This window comes from Microcebus murinus, unplaced genomic scaffold (genome assembly GCF_040939455.1).
Source record: "Microcebus murinus isolate Inina unplaced genomic scaffold, M.murinus_Inina_mat1.0 scaf001_hap2_Mmur4.0, whole genome shotgun sequence".
NCBI classification, from domain to species: Eukaryota; Metazoa; Chordata; class Mammalia; order Primates; family Cheirogaleidae; genus Microcebus; species Microcebus murinus.
Genome location: NW_027438947.1, coordinates 3,964,787 through 3,989,906, shown reverse-complemented (window position 1 = coordinate 3,989,906; position 25,120 = coordinate 3,964,787). Strand labels below are relative to the sequence as shown.

General features: G+C 37.6%; 1 protein-coding gene across 6 annotated transcripts in view; it reads left to right on the top strand.

Moving 5' to 3' along the window:
* The first annotated feature begins 21,846 nt into the window (after positions 1–21,846).
* RRAGB (Ras related GTP binding B) overlaps positions 21,847–25,120 on the top strand; it is a 57,811-nt gene continuing 54,537 nt past the window's right edge. For 5 of the 6 annotated variants that reach the window (XM_075999689.1, XM_012756859.3, XM_075999691.1 and 2 more), the window contains exons 1-2: positions 21,848–22,570; positions 23,430–23,463. In XM_075999689.1, coding sequence (XP_075855804.1) covers positions 22,479–22,570; positions 23,430–23,463 — 126 coding nt within the window. In that variant the 5' untranslated portion in view covers positions 21,848–22,478. Of the gene's footprint in view, positions 22,571–23,429; positions 23,464–25,120 lie in introns of all 6 variants that reach the window. The other variant, XM_012756862.3, reaches the window with a different exon arrangement.

Sequence of the window (25,120 nt, the reverse complement as noted above, 5' to 3'; positions counted from 1 at the left end):
TGCTAGAGCTAGATGCATAATGGAGAGGATCACATAAAGGCCCTAGACTTGGTCAACTCCAAGGGAGTGGGGAGTGGGCTCTGTGGCTAGCGAGTGCACCAGAGCAGGCTTCTGGGAATTCAAAGAATAGATTTGTGGCAGCGGGTAGGTGAGACATGTTCTTTATTGTGGGGCGGAGGATGCAGCCACGGGAGATCATGGCCAAGAACATGGCAGGCACTTATATGTGGCTCAGAACAATAGTGGCAACATGCCATTGGAAAGCATGACCACATGAATTCACATGGGAGATAACACCTTGGTTACATAACCTTACTAACTCATGCCTTCCCAGAAGGCGGCTGAAGACAGCCGGCAATCATTTTAGTTTGGTCTAAGAAGCCTATTGCCTATACAAATGAATTTCCCTTACAAAGGACCACTTCATAAGCAAGTTATTCCAAAGCCTCTTTCTCCTCACCTGTAAAATAGAAATAATATTGACTTTAAGGATTGCAATAAAAGTTAAGGGGAGAAGTTATGTGGAAAGCCCCTGCTATATAATAGGCATTATATGTTTATTCTCTCTTTCTCACCACTTAGGGTTGTTGGTTGCAGCACAGAGGATTAAGTTATCTCGGCTAGAGGTCAAACAGTGCCAGCAACTAGTTTTTCTCTCTTTGGATTGCTAGAAATAAAAGAGTATCCACGTTGTTTAGCCTAGTAGCCAAAAAAAAGAAAGGTCAGATTTGCCCAATTATCATTTTGAAACTACAGACTACTTACTAGGTCCACTAGATCAAATGAATGCTTTAGCAGGGGAAAAGTGTATACAATCACCCCTCCCTATCCATGGGTTCGGTATTCATGGATTCTACCAACTGAGGGTCAAAAATATTTGAAGAGCTGGGCTTTGTGGCTTCAGTCTGTAATCCCAGTTACTCGAGGCTGAGTGGGGGAGGATCACTTGAGGCCAGGAGTTCAGGACTGCAGTGAGCTATGATCACGCCACTGCACACTCCAGCCTGGGCAAAAAAGTGACACTATCTCTAAAAAAAAAAAAAAAAAATCAAAAATGAACACGTCTGAATTGAACATCTACAGACTTTTTTTCTTGTCGCTATTTTTTAAACAATACAGTATAATACCTATTAACAGAGTATTTACATAGTATTAGGTATTATAAGTAATATAAAGATGATTTAAAGTATACTGAGGATATGGGTAGGTTATATGCAAATACTACACCATTTTACATCAGGGACTCTAGCATACCTGGGTCTGATAACTGCAAAGTTCTGGATCCAATTCTTTATGGATACTAAGGGATGACAATATATATGGGCAGTTATAAGATTTTTTTAGTTCTACAATGCTATCATTTGAACAGTAAATAGGCATATATGGTACAAAAATTCAAACAATCTGAAAAGATATATTAGTGAAAAATTAGCTATGAATCATTTTTGAAGGTAATACTTTTAAAACATCATTTATTCAATCTGTTAAAAGATAACTTTCAGATAAAGCCAAAATCATGACTCTCATACAAATATAAAAGTGAACAAATGTTAAAATTTTTAGTTTACTCATTCAGTGAAGAAATTTGACATGTTATAACCAATTCAAAGGAAAAATCAAAGCAGCACAGATTTGTATGGATTAAGGGAATGTTGAGATGAATTGAAAAAGGAGGTAAAGTGATTTTCCAGCTGTTGGTGGGGTGATCAATTATATCTGAACCTGAAGGACATAATTTACATGTCCCTAAGTTACCTACAATTTACCAAGAGTTGCAAAAAAGTTCAAAGACAATGAGTAGCGCCTGACTCTGACAATCCCAAGGGGCTACTATTATAGATGATGAACAATTTCCCATTGAAATACAAAAGTCCTTTCTACAGTCGTCCTTCTGCCATTCATCAAAAATAGTCTCAGAAAAAGATTATTTTTGCCACAAAATAACAAATTAAGGCTGGTCTCATTTGATTTAGCATAATTATTTATATAGTTGCACCAAGAAGTGATAATGTACCATATAGACCTTAAGTTTGCTTTTCTGGAAGTTATTATAAGGAATATCAGGACTTCTTAAGTTTCTTAAGGCTAAAAAGCTAAACCAATAACTCACTACCAGATTTTGCCTATAGTACTAATAAATTTTGGCAAATTCTTCTCTCCTTGAGGTTCCCCAAATATCCTAAGTTTCTGAGGCTTGCCTGGGAGTGATCTTCATTACATACTTGAAAGGCTGGGAATCCTGTAAACCAGGTGCCAGATCAGTTTTCTCAAGAGAGCTTTGTAAATATTGGTTCCATCAAGTCAAACTTAGATCTCTAGAACTGTTTGATGATATCTGATTAAAAAGGCATCATCCTCAAATATGACATTTTAGTCAAAGCCCTGGTTGCATAATTGCTATTTCTAATTATGTCCTGTTATCAAGGAGAACAGAATCTTATTGAACCCTGTGCAAACAGTTATATTGACATGAAAATAAGAATATTCAATATGAGTTTCTGAATTCTGGAGGGCCCATGCAGGGAACAAAAGATGTCATTTATAAATGCGTTATTTCTGTTTACAAAAGTATAATCTACTAAATTGTTATGAGTTGTATGAACAGAGAAAGGGGGCCTTTAGATAGCCACAATATAGACCTTAAGTTTGCTTTTCTGGAAGTTGTTATAAGGAATCTCAGGACTTTTTAAGTTTTTTAAGGCTAAAAAGCTAAACCAATAACTCATTACCAGATTTTGCCTATAGTACTAATGAATTTATGTAATTATGCTTGTTCTGCTCAATCTTGAGTTAGCAGTCTCATAAACTCATCTACTTCTCAACTAGAATTCTGTAAATTTTGACTTGTCCACTGATATAGTCTCTAAGTTGTACAAACAATACCATCAGAAGCCTGTACTCATTGTGCTTGGCATAGTCCCTTTTCCACAGGGAGCTAAGACACCTTTTTTTGATGAAAATAAAGAACTCGGGCTTGAAAATGATTGCAATCATTTTTAGGAAAGCATCTGAGTAATAATAATAAAAAGTTTATAGATGATAAAAATATTTAAAATGGCTGTTGTTAATTTATTACTTATAATTTTCAAAAGTGAAAACTCTGATAAGAATTCATAACAAGAATAATGGAACTGATATAGTTATTTGGTAATTTTTTAGAATGCAAAATAAGATAATAAAGACAATCCAAAAACATCTGTAAACAAATTGAATTACCTTATTTTCACAAGAGAGTATAAACATTATATATAACTTATAAAATTGGATGGACAATACAGAACACTCACCCAACCATAGGAGAATATACATTTTCTCAAATATACATGGAATATTCACCAGGATATACCATATGTTAGGCCAAAAAATACATCTTAATAAATTTAAAGAGATCAAAACTCTACAAAGTATCTTTTTGATCATAATGGATTGAAACTGGAAATCAATAACAGAAGGCAAACTGCAAAATCCACAAATATGTAGAAATTAAACATACTCTTAAACAATCAATGAGTCAAAGAAGAAATTACAAGGGAAATTAGAAAATATCTTGAGATCAACGAAAACAAAACCATAATATACCAAAATTTATGGAATGCAGCAAAGGCAGTGCTAACAGGGAAATGTTTAGCTATAAATGCTTGCATTAAGAAAGAAAATTTCTCAAATCAACAACCTAACTTTATATCTGAAGCAACTAAAAAGCAAAACCCAATGAACTAAATAAAAAGCTAGTAGAAGAAAGGAAATAAAGAAGAGAGCATGGATAAAGAAAATAGAGAAAAGAAAAGTATTAGAGAAAATCAATAAAACCAAGAATTGGTTCTTCAAAAGTATCAACAAAATTGACAAACTTTCAGCTACATTGCCTAAGGAAAAAACAATGAAGACTCAAATAAATAAAATCAGAAAGAGAAGAAGGGACATTACTACTGATTTACATAACTAAAAAGAATTATGAGAGAGTACTATGAAAAATCATACACCACAAATTGGATAACCTAGATGAAATAGACAAATTCTTAGAAACACACAACCTTCCAAGAAGAAATCATGATGAAATAGAAAACCTGAACAGACCTATAACTAATATGGAGATTAAATCAGTAATCAAAACCTTCCAACAAAGAAAAGCCCAGGATTTTATGGTTTTGCTGGCAAATTCCACCAAACAATTAAAGAAGAATTAATGCCAATATTCCTCAAACTTTTCCCCCAAAAATTGCAAAAACGAGAACCCTCTGAACTCATTCTATGAGGTCAGCATTATCCTGATACTGAAGCCATACATGGGCACTACAAAAAGAAAAAAAAAAAAAAAAGAAAGAAAGAAAATTACAAGGTCAATATCTCTGATAAATATTGATGCAAAAATACTCAACAAAACACTAGCAAACACAATTAAACAGCACATTAAAAGGGCCAAGAGGGATTTATTCATCAAATGCAAAGATGATTAAACATAAGAAAATCAATCAATGTAATATATTGCATTAACAGAATAAATGAAAAAACATGATTATGCCAATTGATACAGAAAAAGCATCAAAATGCAACATGCTGTTATGATAAAAACACTCAAGAAGCTGGAAATAGAAGGAAACTAACTTAACATAATAAAGGCCACATATGAGACACCCATAGATAACATCATAATAATGAAAGGTTTTCCTCCAAGATCAGGGACAAGACAAGGCTGTCTGCTTTTCCCACTTCTATTCAACATAGTACTGTAAGTTTTGTCAGAGAAATTAGGCAAGAAAAAGAAATAAAGGCATCAAAATTAAAAAGGAAAAATGAAATTATCTTTATTTGCAGACAACATGATCTTATATAGAGAAACCCCTAAAAATGCCACACACACACACACACAAACTTATAATGCTAATAAATGAATTCAGCAAAATTGCAGGCTATAAAAACAACATACAAAAATCATTATGTTTCCACACACTAACTATGAACAATTTGAAAAGGAAATTAAGAAAACTATTTTATTTACCAAAATATCAAAAAGAACAAAATACTTAGGAATAACTTAACCAAGTAGGTGAAAGATTTGTACAGTAAAAACTATTATACAAAATGTTACTGTAAAGAATTAAAGAAAACATCAATATGTGGAAAAACATCCTGTGTTCATGGATTGAAAGGCTTAATATTGTAAAGATGTCAATACTGTGTAAAGAGACCTAAAGATTCAATATAATCCCTATCAAAATCCCAATGATGTTTCTTTAAGAAACAGAAAAACGCATCCTAATATTCACATGAAATCTTGAGGGAACCCAAATCACCAAAACAATCTTGAAAAAGAAAATCAACATTTGAGATCATACTTTTTGATTTCAAAGCTTACTACAAAGATACAGTAGTCAAAACAGCTTGGCATCGGCAAAGAAACAAATATATAGATCAATAGAATAGACAGCCCAGAAATAAATCATCACATATATAGTCAAATGATTTTTGACAAGGATGCCAAAACCATTTAATGAGGAAAGGAAAGTCTTTTCAATAAATGATGTTGGGAAAACTGATATTCACATGCAACAGAATGAATTTGGATCCTTACTTTATACCATATATAAAAATTAACTCAAAATGGACCAAAGATCTAAACATGACATCTAAAACTATAAAACTCTTAGAAGAAAATACAGTGGAAAATATTTATAGAACTGGATTTCACAATGATTTCATGATTATGACAACAAAAGCACAGGTAACAAAATAAAAAAATAGATAAATAATTTTAGACTAGGCCAAAATTAAAAACTATGCATCAAAGGACTCAATCAGCAGATTGAAATTGAAAAGGCAACCTACAGAGTGGGAGAGAAAATATTTGTAAATCATATATCTGATGAAAGATTGATATTCAAAATATATAAAGAACTCCTAGACCTCAACAACAAAAATAAACGAACAACCCAATTAAACAATGTATAAAGGACTTAAGCAGCCGTCTTTCCAAAGAAGATCTAGAAATGGCCAAAAAGTACATTAAAATGTGCTCCACATCACTAAACATTAGGGGAGTGCAAATCAAAACTACAATGAGATACCTTTTCATATCCATTAAGATGGCTATTACTTAAAAAAGGAAAATAACAAGTGTTGTTGAGACTGTAGAGAGATTGGAAACTGTGCATTATTGGTGGGAATGTTAAATGGTACAGCTGCTATGGAAAAATTATAGTGGTTCCTCAAAGAGTTAAAAATTGAATTACTATATGATTCAGCAATTCCACTTCTGAATATATACCAAACAAATCTGAAGGCAGTAATTTAAATAGACATTATTTGTACATTCATGTTCATAGTAGCATTATTTACAATAGCCAAAAGGTAGAAGCAAACCAAGAGTCCATCAATGGATAGATTGATAAACAAAATGTGGTATATAAATAACAATGGAATAATATTTAACTTTAAAAAAAGAAAATTCTGACATATGCTACAATACAGATGAACCTTTAGGATGTTAAGCTAAGTGCAATAAGCAAGTCAGAAAAGAACAAATACTGTATAATTTCACTTGTGGCATATTTAGAAGAGAGAAATTCGTAGAAACAGAAAGTAGAATGTGGGAGGCCGAGGCATGTGGATTGTTTGAGCTCAGGCATTCAAAACCAGCCTGAGCAAGAGTGAGACCCCGTATCTACTAAAAAAAAAAAATAGAAAGAAATTAGCTGGACAACTAAAAATATATAGAGAAAAAATTAGCCGGGCATGGTGGTACATGCCTGTAGCCCCAGCTACTCGGGCTCAGGAGGCTGAGGCAGTAGTATTGCTTCACCCCAGGAATTTGAAGTTGCTGTGAGCTAGGTTGAGCCATGGCTCTCTAGTCTGAGCAATAGAAGTGAGACTCTGTCTCAAAAAAAAAAAAAAAAAAAAAAAAGTAGAATGGTGGTTGCCAGGGGCTAGAGAGAAGTTGATTAGTGGGTACAGAGTTTTACTTTTATAAGATGAAAAGTGTACTATGGATAGATGGTGGTAATTGGTAACACAATGACAATGTGAATAGACTTAATGCTGCTGAACTATACACTTAAAAATGATTGATGGTAAATTTTATGTCGTATATTTTATCACAATTTTATTAATATATTTTAAACTATTAAGGTGTACAAATGTTTTTATTACACGGATACCACGTATAAAACTTAAGTCAGGGCTTTTGGTGTGCCCATCACCAGAATAGTGTTCATTGTACCCTATAGGTAAGGTTTTATCCCTCACCTGCCCTCCTATGCTCCCCTCTTCTTGGTTTTCAATGTCTTTTATATCTCTTTATGTCCATGAGTACCCAGCATTTAGCTCCCACTTATTAGTGAGAACATATGGTGTTTGGTTTTTCCATACCTGAGATACTTCACTTATGATAATGATCTCCAGTTCCATCCAAGTTGCTGCAAATGACATTATTTCATTCCTTTCTACGACTGAGTAGTACTCCATGGTGTATATATATATATATAATATTTTCCTTATCCACTCATTAATTGATGGACACTTAGGTTGATTCCACATCTTTGCAATTGTGAATTGTGCTGTGATAAATATTCAAGTGCAGGTGTTTTTTGATAAAATGACTTCTTTTCTTTTGGGTAGTGACCCAACAGTAGGGTTTTGTATCAAATGGTATTGCTGTATCAAATGGTAGGACTACATTTATTTCTTTGATGAATCTCCATACTATTTTCCATAGAGGATGTACTAATTTTCAGTCCCACAAACAGTGTATAAGCATTCCTTTCTTTCTGCATCCATACCAGCATCTATCATTTTTTGACATTTTTAATAATGGCCATTCTGATAGAGGTAAGGTGGTATCTCAATTGTAGTTTTTTTTTGTTTGTTTGTTTTTTGTTTTTTTAGACAGAGTCTCGCTTTGTTGCCCAGGCTAGAGTGAGTGCCATGGCATCAGCGTAGTTCACAGCAACCTCAATCTCCTGGGCTCAAGCGATCCTTTTGCCTCAGCCTCCCGAGTAGCTGGGACTACAGGCATGCGCCACCATGTCCGGCTAATTTTTTCTATATATATTAGTTGGCCAATTAATTTCTTCCTATTTATAGTAGAGATGGGATCTCGCTCTTGCTCAGGCTGGTTTTGAACTCCTGACCTCGAGCAATCCGCCCACCTCAGCTTCCCAGAGTGCTAGGATTACAGGCATGAGCCACCGTGCCCAGCTCAATTGTAGTTTTAATTTGCATTTCCCTGATGACTCGTGATGTTCAGCATTTTTTCATATGTTTCTTGGCCATTTGTCTATCTTCTTTTGATAAACTTCTGTTCATACCTTTTGCCCACTTTTTCATGGGGTTGTTTTGTTTTTTCTTGCTGATTCTTTTGAGTTCTTTGTAGATTCTGGATATTAATCCTTTGTTGGATATATAGTTTGTGAATATTTTCTACCATTCTGTAGGTTGTCTATTAACTTTATTTATTATTCCCTCTGTTGTGAAGAATATTTCTGATTTAATTAGGTCTGATTTATTTATTTTTCTTGTTGTTGTATTTGCCTGTGGAGTCTTAGTCATAAATTCTTTTCCTGGGCTAATGTCTAGAAGAGTTTTTCTTATTTTTTTCTATAATTTTTATGGTTTCATACCTTACATTTAAGTATTTTATTTATCTTGAATTAATTTTTGTACATGGTGAGAGATAGGGTCCTGCTTCATTCTTCTCTATGTGGCTATGCAGTATTCCCTGTACCATTTGTTGACTATGGTTTCCTTTCCCCAGTGTATGTTGTTGTCTGCTTTGTCAAAGATTGCTTGATCATAGCTCTTTGGTTTTATTTCTGGGGTCTTTATTTTTGTTCCATTGGTCTATATCTCTATTTTTATACTTTTCCCTTCTATTTCTGGTAGATATGTTTATTGGTCTATCAATTTTTTTTATGTTTTCAAAGAACCAACTTTTTGTTTCATTGATCCTTTGTATTATTATTATTTTTATTTTTGCTTTCCATTTCATTTAGTTCTGCTCTGAGCTTTGCTATTTTTTTTTCTTCTGCTGGCTTTGAGTTTGCTTTGTTCTTCTTTTTCTAGTTCCTTGATATGTGACATTAGGTTGTTTATTTGTGATATTTCTGTCTTTTTGATGTAGGCATTTAAGGCTATGAATTTCCCCTGAGGAGTGATTTTTGCTGTCCCATAGATTTTGAGAGCTTGTGTTAATTTTGTCATTTATTTTGAGGAATCTTTTGATTTCCATCTTAATTCATCCTTGACACAAGGATCGTTCAGCAGCAGGTTGTTTAATTTCTATGTCTTTGTGTAGATTGGAGAGTTTGCCTTAGAATTTATTTTTGCTTTATCCCATTGTGGTCTGAGAAAATACATTGTGTAATTTTCATGTTTCTGAATTTTCTGAGACTTGTTTTGTGTCCTAATATACGATCAATTTTGAAAAATGTTCTATGTGCTTATGAGAAGAAGGTATATTCAGTAGTTTTGGGGTAGAATGCTCTGTAAATGTCTGTTAGGTCCATTTGATTTAGAGTCTGGTTCAGGTCCTGTTTTTATTTTCCACTTTGATGATTTGTGCAGCTCTGACAATGTTGAAGTGGGGTGTTGAAGTACCTGGCAATTACAATGCTGCTATTTATTTTATTGCTAGTTCTAGTAAAATTTGCTCTGGGAGCTGCTGTGTTAGGTGCATATATATTTAGGGTTGTTATGCCTTCTTCTTGTATTGCTCCCATTACCATTATATAATGATGCTCTTTGTCTTTCTATACCTTTCTTGATATAAAGTCAATTATCTCTGATATGAGAATGGCTACACATGCTCTCTTTTTGTTTCCATTTATGTGGAATGCTTTTTCCATCCTTTCACATTGTGTGCATGTGTCCTTGTTGTTTGTTGTGTTTCCTGAAGACAGCAGATATTTGGGTTGTGTTTTTTCATCCATTCAGCCATCTATGTCTTTAGAGTGGCACATTTAAACTGTTAACATTAAGAGATAGAATTGATATGTGAGATGCTATTCTGTTCATCTTGTTGGGTAGTATCTTGTTGCTTCATTTTCCCTTTTGTGCTATTGTTTTATAAGAGTTGTAAGCTTTAGCTTTTTGGGTAATTTTACACTGGTGAGCATCTATTGTTCTGATTCATGTACAATGCTGTCTTGAGTATTTCCTACAGGGCATATCTGGTCATGCCAAATTCCTTCAGTGTTGACTTGTCTGGAAAAGATTTAATTTTTCCATCATATGTGAAACTTATTTTTGCAATATACAGGATTCTAGGCTGGCAGTTGTTCTCTTTAAGAAGATTGAAGATGGGACCCCAATCCCTTCTGGCTTGTAAGGTTTCCACTGAGAAGTCTGCTGTTAGCTTGATGGGGTTTCCTTTGCAGGTCAGTTGTTGCTTATGCTTAGATGATTGCAGAATTTTCTCCTTCATTTTGACTTTGACCAGGTTGATTACTATGTGTCTTGGAGATGTCCTATTTGCTATGAATCTCCCCAGTGTTTGATGTCCATCTTGTATCTCTATGCCTGAATGTCTGGTGATACCAGGGAAGCTTTCCTCAATAATTCCTCCAAATGGTTTTTTCACACTTTTAGGTCTGTTTTCTTCTCCCTCTGGGATACATATAATTTGAACGTTAGTTCACCTCACATAGTCACATGTCTCTCTCTCTCAGTGATTGCTCAGACTTTTTTATATTCTTCTCTGCCTCTTTGCATGACTGAGTTAGCTCGAGAGCCTTGTCTTCAAACTCTGAGATTCTTTCTTCTCCTTGATTTAGTCTGTTGCCAATGCTTTCTGATGTGTTTTGACATTCCTTAAATGTCTCCTTCATTTAAGTTCTATTATCTTCTTTCTTCTGTCACCTACCTCTTTAATGACTTTTTCATTAATTTCCCGAAATATATTTTGGCTTCTTTTTGTTGGTTTTCACCTCTTCTTCAATTCTATTCATCTTATTTGCCACCCATATTCTGAATTCCATTTCTGTCATTTTGGCAATTCCCTGTGGATAGAGTCCACTTCTACAGCTCCATTGTGATCCCTTGGGGATGTCAAGCTATTTTGGTTTTTCATGTTGCCAGGGTTCTTTTGATGGTTACTTCTGATCTGGCTCTTCTTCTCTCAGCTCTGGGTTAATAGGTTTGTAGGGCACTTGTATTCCTTTGTTGGGAAACTCTCCCAACAAAACTCACCTGTTTTGTTAGGGGGTAAGGGGAGGACCCTAGATAGAGCTTTTGTGATCTACTTTGGAATACCGAACTATCAGAGGAGGGATAGGTGCAGTGAGAGCCTATAGAACGGCTGTTCTGTTTTAACCTGTTCCCCTCTGATTGCCTCAGTTCAAGCCATCTCTGGATGTTCTTTGTGTAGTGTGAAGGGTTGTTCCCTATCTCGTTGTTGGAAGTTTGTGTTGGGTGCTGGATGCGACCTTCTCCACCAAGGCTATTGTTGTGTGGGATTTCTATGGCCAGGGTCACCCAGTGGAGGTGACAGTGGCAGCTGGCTGAGTCTATTTAAGGAAATTGTCATGGATTACCAGGATGTGGGCTTTTGCATGATCCAGGTCGAGGAGCAATGTCTTCTCAGGGCTGGGGGGTCCTGGGTGAAGCACTGAACCTCAGGGAGGTTCCACCAGCCTAGCAGCAGTGGTGGAGACTCAGGGGTAGTGTCTTGGGACCTAGGCTCAACTTTACAATCTTGGGGGTGGTATTACAGTCACAGCTGTGGCCCTGGAGCTATAGGAGCAGAGATTCAGGAACAACAGTGATTCACAGCTGGCTCTAGGAATTATAGGGAGAGAGCTGAACATATGGAGGGATGTTCTGCTAGTGTGGAGATTGCTGATGCCCAATTGCACAGGCAGGGGTTTGTCTCAGTGGCTCAGAGACTGTGCAGGAGGGCCATAGCTGCTGGTTGGCCAAGGTTCTCCCCCAACACCTAGAACCCACGGAGACTGCCACCCAAGCTTTCCCAGGTGGTTCCTGTGGCATCTGAGGCTCCTCTTCTTCTCAGGTCCTACATAGGAGAGGAAGCATGCTCAGCCCCCAGTCACAGGGCACAACATAGGGGAGCTTCTGTTCTATATGTTTCCTCCCCAGCCTGGTGGGTTGATGCAAAGGTGACTGCTGGAAGTCTGAGTCCTGAGTAGACCTGACTCTGTGCACCAGAGCAATTAGGATGTCATCAGTTGTGGAAGTCTGGGATTGGCAGCCACCAGCTCTCTGACACACCTGTTCTTCAGTGCAATGTCTCTGCACACACTCTCAGCAGTTCCTCCATCACCCCAGAGGTCTACAGTGGAGGAGGGAGACCCCTCACCCTTGAGCTGCCTGCAACTTTTATTCCTCTCCTAAAAGCAGTGCTCCCTCAGGTTGCTTCTATTCTGCTATCTTCCCCTCTTCCCAGCAGTGTGAATTGTACTGGTACCCCCACCTTGATCTCTGAGATGGTGGGTGGTGCTTGTAAGAATCAGCCACACCCTGTTTGATTGAGTAAGTAGGTGCTATAATAAGCTACACAGTTGTTCTCACTGTCAGTGGTAGATGCTTATGGGAAAGAGCCAACTGCAGAGATGTTCTTTTGTGCTTGTAATAGGCTTTAACTCCTTAGGAGAACCACTTGAATGCCCCAGGAAGTGGGAGGGGCCCAGGAGATTGCTTGTTCTCCACCACAACAGAAGTAGGTGAAAGAGTGAGACTGAGTGAGGTTAGGTTGGGTGAACCTGGAAGGCTCTGCAAAGTCTAGGCATGCCTCAAAGGTCATATCCCAGGCCCCTGGTAAAAGCTGCCAGGAGAGGGGCTGAGGTGGTCTCTCAAAACTGGAAAGACTGCTCATGGGGGAGAGACCATCTGTAATTTACTGACTGGCGCTCAGAGTGAGCTCTGCCCCTCTTTTGCTACCCCTGTCCTGAGAGGCTTCCTCTAGTGTCTGCAAACAGGTGCTCCAGTGGACTGCACGCAGCAGCAATGGTGCTGCAGGCTGGGATTTTCTCGCCAGAGGACCCTCCTTAGTCCAACAGTGTGACCTTTCCTGTTTGGGAATAGGCACTCCACCAGATCACTGCTGCTCAGACCCCCACTATACTCTCTTGTCAGTTCTTCCAGTGTGGGCTCCCTTGCCTCCCAAGTCAAACTCTCAATCTCCCCCTTGGCCCCCCTAGCAACCTGCTTGAGTCCCGGGGGTGCGGGATCTGGCCTGCATGTCTGATCTGCTGGCATGTGTCTCTGAGGAGTGCTGGCAGGCAGGGAACTGCCAGACCAGGCAACTCTGGGTCCACTGTGGGTCCTCAAGGGAAAAGGTGTGGGTCCCAAGCTCTCAGACTGGGGGACATCACAGCTGATGAGAGGCAGCCACTCCTCAATCTCTCTCCTGGCTGCAGTGGGCAGGGGAGGAGCAGGGGAGGAAAATAGTTTGAATGGAAGAGATCTGGGAGCCTCGTTCCTCTAGTCCCACTTGGGTTCATAAGGGTGGAAAAGCTTCCAAACAACTCAGTAACCCACTGATTACCAAAGATATCTGGGAAGGAGGAACTCGCATACCTTTCACTTGGCTCCAAGAATCTCTGGATTTGATCCTGGCTAATAATTTTTTTTCCTTTTCATTTTCCTGTTCTGCTTTGACATTTCCATTTGTGAAATCCCCAGTAAGCCCTGGAACTTCTTCCTCTGAACTACACCTGAGCTGTGGCCATTCTCTTCTCTTCTTTATGTGAAACCATTCCTTCCCTCTGAGATGCTCTGGCAAGCAATGTCTCTAGTCAGCCATCTTGCCCTCTCTCCCATACATTTTTTTAAATGTTTTTTTAGTTGTTGTCTTAGAGTTGGTAATATAAATTTACAACTAATCCAAGCCCACTTTCAAGTAATACTATACCGTTTCATAGATAGTGTAAGTACCCTACAATAACAAAATATTCCTAATTCTCCTTCTACCCTTTGTCTCATTGCAGTCCTTTATTTCACATATATATAAGTATAAATATGCGCATATACACACATAAACATACATTACCAATTAAATTGTCACTGTTATTATTTTGAACCAACTGTTTGATTATTAAGAATAAGAAAAATAAAGGGTTTTATTTTACTTTAATTTATTCATTTTCTAAGATCTTCCTTTCTTTATGTAGATCTAAGTTTCTGACTTTTATTACTTTCTCTCTCTCTGAAGAACTTCTTTTGACCTTTCTTGCAAGGCACATCTACTAGTAACAAATTCCCTCAATTTTTGCTTGTCTAAGAAAGTCTTTAGTTCTCTTTCACTTCTGAGAGATAATTTCACAGGGTACAGAACTCTAGGTTGGTGTATTTTTTTTTCTCAAAACTTTAAATATTTCACTACACTCTCTTCTTACTTGCATGGTTTCTGAGAAGTCATATGTAATTTTTATTTTTTCCCTCAATGGGCAAAGCATATTTTTCCTCTGACTTCTTTCAAGAGTTTTTTCTTTATCTTGGATATTTTGAAGTTCAAATATGATGTGCCTTCCTGTTATTTTGGGGCATTTATCCTGCTTCTTGTTCTCTGAACTTCCTAGGTCCATGTTTTGGTATCTGGCATTAATTTGGGGAAGTTTTTAGTCACTATGGCTTCAAATATTGCATCTATTTCTTTCTCTCTTCATTCTTTTTCTGGTATTTGCATTACCTGCATGTTACCCCCCTTGTAGTTATCCTACAATACTTGAATATTCTGTTCCTTTTATACTATCTTTTTTTTCTCTTTGCTTTTAAGTTTTGAAAGTTTCTTCGTCATATCCTTGAGCTCAGAGATGCTTTCCTCAGCTGTGCCCAGTCTACTAATGACCCTATTAAAAGCATTATTCATTTATTTCACAGGTTTTTTTTTATCTCTAGTATTTTTTATTTTAGGGTCTCACTACATTGCCCAGGCTGGAGTGCAATGATTATTCACAAGTACAATCATGGCACACTACAGCGTCAAACTCCTGGGCTCAAGCAATCCTCTTGCCTCAGCCTCCCAAGTAGCTGGGACTACAGGTGTGCACTGTGCCTGGATCTCTAGCATTTTAAAATTCTTTCTCAGAATTTTCATCTCCCTGCTTACATTATCCATCTTTTCTTGCATGTCATCTACTTGTTTTCATTGAGTACATAATATATTAATCACAGCTTTTCAAATTTCTGGTCTTATAATTACAACACTCCTCCCCTATCTGTCTCTGGTTTTCATGCCTATTCAGTCTCTTCAAATTGTATTTCTTTTTTTTTTTTTTTTGCCTTTTAGTATGCCTTCTAATTTTTTCTGAAAGGTGAACATGACATACTGGGTGAAAGTAACTGCAATAAATAGGCCTTTAGCACACACTTGTAGTACCAGCTACCGGGGGACTGAGGTGGAAGGATCACTTGAGCCCAGGAGTTTGAGGTTGCAGTGAGTTATGGTGATGCCATTGCACTCTAGCCTGGGCAACACAGAGAGACATTGTCTTAAAAAAATAGGCCTTTAGTAATATAGTAGCTAGTCAGGTGTCGGGGAAAGGAAGTTCTATACTCCTATAACTAGGTCTTAGTCCGGGGGTCCTCAAACTTTATAAACAGGGAGCCAGTTCACTGTCCCTCAGACCATTGGAGGGCCGGACTATAGTTTTAAAAAAACCATGAACAAATTCCTATGCACAGTGCACATATCTTATTTTGAAGTAAAAAAACAAACGGGTAAAAACACCAGCATGTGGCCTGCAGGCCGTAGTTTGAGGATGCCTGTCTTAGTCTTTGGTGAGTCTGTGCTGTTAGGCTGTGAACTTCACTAGTTTTTCTCAGTTATTTTTTCCCCCTTAGGTGGGGCAGGATAGCTATAATAGGCTGGAGTTGAGTATTCCCCTTCTCCCAGATAGGTTAGGCTTTGATAATAACCAAGCAGGTTAGGCTCTGGTAAAATACAGTTAACCCTTGAAAAAGGGAGGAATTAGGAACACTGATCCTGCACAGTTGAAAGTTCATATATAACTTGACTACTAATAGCCTACTGTTGACCAGAAGCCTTACCAATAATATAAACAGTTAATTAACACATATTTTGTATGTTGTATGTATTGCATACTGTAGTCTTACAATAAAATAAGCTACAGAAAAGAAATTGTTATTAAAAATCATTAGGAAGAGACAGTGTATTTGCTATTCATTAAGCGGAAGTGGGTCATCATAAAGGTCTTCATCCTTGTCTTCTTCACACTGAGGAGGAGGAGGAGGAAGAGGAGGGGTCCATCTTGGTGTATCAGGGGTGGCAGAGGGGGTGGTGGAGATGGAAGGGGAGGCAGGAGACGCAGGCACACTCGGTGTAACTTTATGGAAACACATCATGATTTCTATGGAACTTTTTGCTTTTTTATTTCTCTAAAAACCTTTCTATAGGTACCAGTTCTTTTTCCACCACTTGCTTTAGTTTCAGTGTCCATATCATAGAAGGGTCCATGTTGTAAAAGAAGTCAAAATCCATCTTGAATAATCAGAACCCTTCTGCCAGATTGTCTAATGTCAATTTGTTTTCTGGCATGGGTTAGTTTACGTCTTCTTCCTTACCATTTGGCACTGATTTGGAAGCATTCATCTCTATCAAGTCATCTTCTGTTTATTCCTCTGGTTTAGTGTCTTTTAGCTCTTGAATTTTTCTAAGATGCGTATTTTGAAACCCTTCAGCCCCCACACACCTTTTTGCCATATCCACAAACTCTTGCATGATTTTCTTGATTGGCTCTGTTGTAAATCCTGTGAAGACATGTGCAACATCTGCACACAGCTTTCTTCAGCAGGAATTTATTTCTCTGAGATTGATGGCTTTTACAGCTTTTCTATAACAATGATGACATCTTCAATGGTGTAATCCTTCTAGACTTTCATTATGTTCTATCATGAAAGTTCTCAATTGACAGTCCTTTCCATGGAGTACCATGTGTAATAGCCTTAAAGGTTCTTATGACACCTGATCTAGAGACAGTGAGTTTGAGAGCAAGAAGACCACTTTGATGCGTTTAGTGTTGAACTCATGGAGTTCTGGGTGGCCAGAGGCATTGTCCAATAGCAAAAGAACTTTAAAAGGCAGTTCCTTACTGGCAAGGTGCTTCCTGACTTTAGGTACAAAGTATCTATGAAACCAGCCCAGAAAAAGGGTTATTGTTGTTCAGCCCTTCTTGTTGTACAACTAAAAGACTGGCATCTAGTATTTATCTTTTCCCTTCAAGGCTTCAGGGTTAGCAACTTTATAGATAGATGATGGCAGTCCTGATCATAAGCCTGACTGCATTTGCACCAAACAGTAGAGTTAGCCTATCTCTTCCTGCCTTAAATCCTGGTACTCATTTCTCTTTCTTACTAATAAATTCCATTGCGGCACTTTTTCCCAGAATAAGACACTTTTTTTCTGCCTTAAAAACCTGTTCAGGCAGATGTCCTTTCTCCTCAATAATTTTCTTAATGGTGTCTAGGAACTCATCTGCTGCTTCTTGGTCAGCAGAAGCTGCTTCTCCTGTTGTCTTGACATTTTAAAATCAAATCTCTTTCTAAAATTGTCAAACCGTCTTTTGCTGGCATTAAATTCTGCAGCTTTAGATTCTTCACCTTCCTTTTGCTTTATGTTTTCATATAATAACTTCACTTTGTCTCAAATAATAATAGAGTCTATAGGTATGCCTTTCTTATAGCACTTCTATAAAAATATAGCACCACATAAAAATTGCATTTTTAGTATGAGATAAAAAGGTATTTTCCAAAAAGTGTAAGGTTTTTGTGCCTACTTGCATAGCTTCAGTGACAGCTTCATGAATTTTCTTTTTGTTTTATACAGTAGTCTATGCTGAATTTATTTATCTTGACATGTTGGGCAACTGCAGCTGCACATCTCAATCTATGGTACATATCAAGCAATTCAACTTTGCCTTGTAATGGTGTGACTGCTGCTTCTTGGGAGCATTTCCAGCATCATTAGTGGCACTTCATATGGGTCCTGTGGTGTTATTCAAGATTTACAATACTGCACTAAACATGATGAAAAATACATGAGAACCATGAGAGATCACTTTTTACTGAGACGAATTTTACTGGAGAGACAAACTGCTTACACATAGATTATTAGCATCACTCAGCATTTTAAGCGGATATTCACAATGCTTGAGCTCACCACAATAAGCAACAATGGGTGGCCACAAATTATTGCAGTAGTACAATATTATTGCAGTTAATTTTATGCACTTAATGATTTAATACTGCACATTTATGTTTGTTTACATTTCTCTTAACTGTGAATGGCATCATGTACAGTCTGTGTTTGTGTGTTTTGGTAAAGGTTTGATAAATTTTAACTTTTTATAATAGATTTGTGTATATCTTATGGTAGTAAATGATAAAATAAACTAGTATCTATATATATTTTACACATTAATATGTATTTAACTTTTTGTTAATTTATTCTATATTTCTAGACTATGCAGTTTGTCTGCAAGGTTTTTCAAATTGTTGCAAATCTCCAAAAAATCTTCCTATATATTAATTTTAAAAATACACATATAAGTAGACCTGTGCAGATCAAACTCATGTTTTTCAAGGGTCACGTGTAGTTTTTTCTGAGGGCTGACCTTATTAAGAAAAACAGAGTGCGCTTGTGTGTTGCAAAATGGTTACTTTTCCCCTCTCTCTTTCAGAAGCAGGATGGAATTTTTCTCTCATATTCACTGTGAGGCAGAGCTGGTACAGCTCCTCGAGGTAAAACTCACACATGTGTGCTTCCTCCCCCCCCTCCATAGCTGGGCCCCCTGGAGTTTTTAACTCTCAGGCTGGACCATATTGAGCCTCCAACAACTCATAAATTATAGTTCTGGTTTTCCTACCCAGATAGTGGTTCCCAGGAAGGTTTCTTGCTCATGAGTTTCTGCTCTGGAAAGTTATCATTGTCTGTATCTGCCTGCCTCTCCAGTTCTGCGGGCAGCTGTTTGTCCTGTGACATCACTTATCTGGAAGATCTAAGAAAAACTGTTGATTCTTCAGTTTGTTCAGCTTTTTACTTATTGTTAGCATGGAGTCCTTACTTCTAAGCTCCTTACATGCAGGACTGGAAACTGAAAAGTCCCTTCACCAGGTTTTCTTTCATGAAATGCTTACATCTAGTTAACTGGAAGAACATTTTGTAATATTTTAAGCCAATGGATAGAAATGGAGAAGAAATTGCTGCCAGCAGGATATAGCAATGAACTCATCAGGCTCTAAGTAGCAGGGAGCTATGGAAAAATAGGAAGAAGGGAAGGGTGGAGGAGGTGAAGGCCGGCAAGTTGTGAGTGGCAGTTTGCAGATTGGAGACCTTGGAATGTGTTTGAGAATAAAGGTACTTAGATTGTATTTAGGGAATAAAAGAAAACTGAGATTTTATTCTAGTCTTTGTTAGGGGTCTATATTACTTTTTTTTGCTGAGATGGATGGTTGAAAAAATCTACATTGGGATCTGGACAAAAGGAATGCTGATGTTTGTATGTGTGTGTATGGTGGAGCTGAAGTGTTAACACACAAACATCTGACAGGGAATGGGACCTGAAATAAAGTGATGTTTGTAACCCTGGTATCCAAGACAGCTCCGGCCACTGTGGCTGCTCAATAAATATTTGTTGAATGACTGTGTGGGTAATAGAGTTTATTTAACACTTTCTGAAAAGAACCTATAATAAAAAATTTAAAAAAATAATTTGACAAAAATAAAAAGTGGCCTCCATCTTTTATCTATATAAGATTCTTTAATGAAAATGTAAAAAGTAAGCAACCAAAGGTAACTGGGCCAAAACCAGAATCTTAACCACTTTACCATATAGGAATGCATTGTACCAACAGTCTTATTCAGCATTCTTTGAAATCAATACTGAATTTGGTTTAGTTCTTCAATCTTATTCTACTCCCTTCCTTCCACTCTCCTCCTCCTACCCATATTCCTCCTCTTTCCTCTTCTTTCTCTTCTCTTCTTTCCCTCTTCCCATCTCCATACTTATGCCCCTTTTCTTCATTTCTCCCCTCCCCTTCTTTATATGTTCCTTCCTCTTCTTACTTCTTGCTGCTTGTCACTTTGAAGCAACTACTAGCAGTTCCTCATGAAGCTTGAGGGAGGTAGGGAGTGAGGCAGTGAGAATGGGTAGAGAAATACAGCTGGTGAGTAGCTATAGGCTATATTTTTAAGGTTCTTGTGTTGATACACATTTTCCTTAAGTTATGGAAGTGTTTTAAAGCAGAGAAATAGCCTCTGATTTGTGCTTTATAAAATAATTCAAGCAGCTGGTAGGGAAGATGGATGGTTTAGAGGAGGAGGGAAGACAGACCAGCAGCATCAGGGAGGCAGCAAATTTTTATAAAAGAGAGGTTTAAAGGGAGCAATTTGGCTAGTGAAGCCTAGAGGTAGTAGGTTAAAAGCTGCTTTTACAAAGCAAGCACGTGATAAATCACAGGGAATGTTTTTGTGGGTGAGATGATTATCCTATGCACTCCTAACCCCATTTGGAGCTGCCTCTGTAGAAAAGTCACTTAAGAAGCTGTTAACTAAAAAAAAATTACTGAGGTTTATACTTTGGGAAAAGGAGAGCTTTATTCATCATAAAGGTTTGTACTTGTTGGGCAGCCACTCAAACATGTTGGGAAGCAGAGCCTTGGCCAGAAGCCAGGCACACGTGCTTCAAAGGACAGACAAAAGAAACAAGATTTTATACTGAGTGGAGGTAGTCAAATATACACATTCAATAAGCTATAGGAGTCATCATCAATATTTATGAAAAAGGGAAATCATGTGCATTTCTAATTATGATTTATCTCTCCCATCCCTTTATGGCCGGGAGCTCAATTTTAAGGTTTTCCTGGGGTCCCCTTGGCCAAGAGGGGTCCATTCAGTTACCAGAGGTCTATGGATTTTATTTTAGTTCATAAAGCTATTGCAATTATCCAGGCCAGAGTTTATGACAGCAGAAACAAAAACAGCAGCAGTAAGATGAACAGAGGACAGATTGTAGAAAACAGACCAATCATGACCTGGTCTCATTGACTTGCATAAAGCTGCAGTGAAGGTAAAATGACTTTCTGGTTTGGGACTCAGGGTCTTTCACCAAACAGGGAAAGTTATAATAGGAGCTCAATTGCAGGTAGGTGATGGGACAGAGGCAGAAGATTAGCGATTGACAGGGCTAAGGATCACTAATGGGAATAGAATAAATTTTTATTGAGGCAAGACAGTCGTGGAGAGGACAAGGACCTCAAGTGAGAAGTCTGGGAATAGACAGTACCCTGTTTCTGTGCAATTTCCCTTCCTTTCTTTTCTTATGAAAGTAATATATGTACATGGTTCTATATAAGTAATAAATATATAAAAGTAATATATTATAAATAATATATAAGACATCATAGTATGCAATAGGTATTATAAATATGTAATATTTATATTAACATGTTTGTTAATATATAAACTGTTAATATCTTATTTGTTACTAATATTATGCCATTTATATATTATATAAATATATATACTACAGAAAAGCTTAAGATGAAAAGTAACAGCGCTTTAGATGTATTAATTCATTTAATCATTGACTCGGTTACAAAGATTAACAACAAAAGCAGGAAGACAAAGACAGTGCTCAGCCTTCCCGGCCAAAAACCGTTAAAGGCAAGCAGCGGTAAAAACAACTAGAGGCATTGAAATTGCAACCGTCTCTTTTAATTCTCTGCAGTAACTGGGTGAGGCCAGGCCGGCCCACTATTTAAGAGCCTGGAGGCTCGCAGGGCCTTACCCAGCCCCAGGCTCTGAATGTGAGTTAGGACCACGTGACGTCGCCAGGCGGCACTCTGGCTTTCCTGGAGCAGTCTCTATGGTATTCTTCCCAGCCCACCCACCCCTTGGGTAGCGGCAGTCACGTGACAGGCTCTGGGTTTATGGCAGGTACCCACGTGATCCTGGCCTGCAGTCCGGTGGCTGCGGTGAGGTATCTGGGCTTCTGAAGGGCGGGCGGTTAGGTCGTAACTGCCGCCGCCAGCGGACTCTACCGGCGGCCAGGCTCGGGAGCAACGAGGCGGCTGAGACGTTGGCCGCTTAGTGCCTCCTGCACGGGTCAGCTCTTTCTACCACCTCCGCCTTAGCGGTCCCCACTCTTTGCGGGTGAAGTCACCTTTTTTGGGTTTTGAGACCCTGGGGCCTGAAGCTCAAACTTGGGCGAACCCCCAATCCACGTCTCTTTTTCTCTCATTTTTCATCTCTTCCTTTGTACCACCGAATCACTTGCCCTTTAAGCTGGCGAGCCTTTGCTGTGCCTCGAGGCCAAATTCAGGGCAGTAAAGGTAACCGCGGAGAACGCGGCCCCCCAGTGGACAAAGGCAGAGGCAAGAATAGAGCAGGCCTAAGGGCCGCAGGCGATGAGAATAAACGGTTGAGAGGGTGAACGAGGAAACAAACCAAAAGAAAAAAAAAGAAAAGAGTACTGCGGATTTAGAAGGGACTGGAAAGGACTTGTTGCACGATGGAAGACTCTGACTCTGAGAAAAAGATGGAGAAAGAAAATCTGGGGCCGAGAATGGATTCTCCATTAGGGGAACCGGAAGGATCGCTTGGGTGGGTGAAGGGTATTATGTCAAACCTGGAAGGGGGGGTGTTCTAATTGTTGAGAGTTCTGGAATTAGAGTACTTCTCCCCACTCCCCAGTGATAAATTGCTTGATTTACCAGTAAGGTTGATTGGTATCATGCTTTTGACTGCAGGATAAACTGGAAAGTAGAGTGGTGCTAACTGAGCAGAAATAACCCTTAGGACAGGGCTGATATTTCTGGTGGTGATGATGGTATGTTTTAATTGAGGGAGCACTTCTGAGTTGCTTTGAATTATCAGTAAAGGAGATTTGATATCACCATTTTGGGGATAGGGAGACTAGGAAGAGGGTTAGCATTACCTGATCAGAGACTAGAGGCTTGAGAGTGCCTTTGTACCAATTTGTAACTGAATTGTGAGACTTGTGTTATATGTACTTTGTGTCTGTGATGAGTGAAATATGGCTTGGAAGGAAAGCTGAAGGAATAAAGATACTTCCAGCTTTTAAAAATATAAGGCTGAAATTTTTAAAAATAGACAATATTCAAGTATGACAATATTTGATTTATTAAAACACCTGTATGATTTCTTTTGATTAATTTTTCATGATGAGGAACAATTGAATTTTAATGGCTTATTTATATTCCTAAAAATGTCTTCCTAGGAGCTATCTCCTGAACTTCTAATTAGGGGGATAAGGAATATAAACCCAGTTTTATAATTTAGGAATATGATGACCTCTACTTAGCTGAGGTCCCCCACACAACTGTACTAAGTTGTACTAAACATGCTCTTTTGCACCTCCACATTTATTTATATTTCTTTAATTTCAATTTTTAAGGCAATTAGATCATGGAAACTCTTGTCTTTTGGTTTATATCTGCAGGTGGGTGCTACCAAATACGGCTATGAAGAAAAAGGTAAGATGTGTTAGGTACATCAAAAACATGAAGGTAAAGGTAAGAACTTGCTATTCAGGAAATATGTGGTGTAGCGGGGGATATATATATAATATATATATAATCTTTCCTGGTCTATTGCAGTAACCTTCTACATGGTCTTTCTAACTGTTGCCCCCTTCTTTCTTATCAGATTTAATTTTTCTAATGTATAAATCTGACTGGATCATTCACATACTTAAGAACTTTTGGTAACTTCTCAAAGCCCATAGAATAAAATCCAAATGGATTTTAAAATAATGACTTAAAAATCTATTCCTGACTAAACTATCTGCCACACCTATGCACCCTATCAAAGTCATACAGATTTTATTTTCCAGATTTATGAACTGATTTGCACTTTGTGCAAGTCATACACACACACTACATGAGCTCTGCCTATACATTTACTTTTAACTTAACCCAAATTTTACCACTGTAAGATCTTACATGAGCTCCCCAGATGGAATTGGGTACTCCTTCCTTTGTGCTCTTCTGGTACTGTGCCCCACCTTGAGGTTTAGGCAGAATTGCTAAGAACACAACTCTGGAGCAAATTTCTTAATCTGGGGCTTCCTCTTCCTCATTTGTAAAATGGTAATAACAATATTACCTATCTCATAGGGTTGTTGTGAAGTTTAAACGAGTAAACGCCTATAGAGCACTTAGATCATTACCTAATACAGTTAGCCTTGTAAGTCTTTCTATAAGCAATTGAAGCAAGATTTTTGATTAAAAAACAAAAGAAATCTTCTATATTTAGCATTAACTTCATCTAATAATTTAGTTCTGTGACTCCAGTTTTCTAAGGGAATGTTCTTGATGAGCCTGTCTAAAGTTGCCATCAAGAAGGATGCCTAAAAATACCAGAAATTTCTACATGATTAAGAACAAAAATTAGCTTGATTTAATCATTCCACTATATATATATATATATATATATATATATAGTGTTTTGATATATATATATATAACAAGACAACACATTGTATTCCCCAATATATACAATTGTTTTTGTTCTTTTTTAAAATTTTTAATTAAAAAAATAAACTTTTTGTGGCAACTTTAAACTGGCTCATCAGTGACATTTCCTTAGTAAGATAAAATTATATAGCTAAATTGCTAGATTAAATCAACCCTGAATACAGTACATTGTTACTAATATTCCATATATTTGTAATTAGAAATTTTTATAAAATATCTTGGTGGAACATGGATCCCTTTCATTTGAAAAGCAAGATAATTAGAAACATAATTCATAAATTTTATTTCAAAAGGATTTAAAAGTCACTTTTACTCAATTCTCTTCTAATGCAAGAATATACAGCATTTTGACAGGTGTTCTTCTCTTTGTGAAACACTGACATTGACAAGAAGGCTATTTACCTTCATAAGGGCCACCCTTTCCACTAGACAATTCTCATTGTTAAAAACTCTCTTGCATTGTGTCTTTGTTTTGATAACTTGCTCATTCTTTTAATGAAAATATTTTGAGCATCTGTTATATGTTAGACACTGGAGATACAAAGGGGAATTTCCCCTTCAGGAGCTCAGAGTTTTATGAGAGACAGACCCCCCCAAAAAATTAGTAACTGCAATGCATTATGGTCTTTGCAATGATATAACAGTGCCGTGGGAG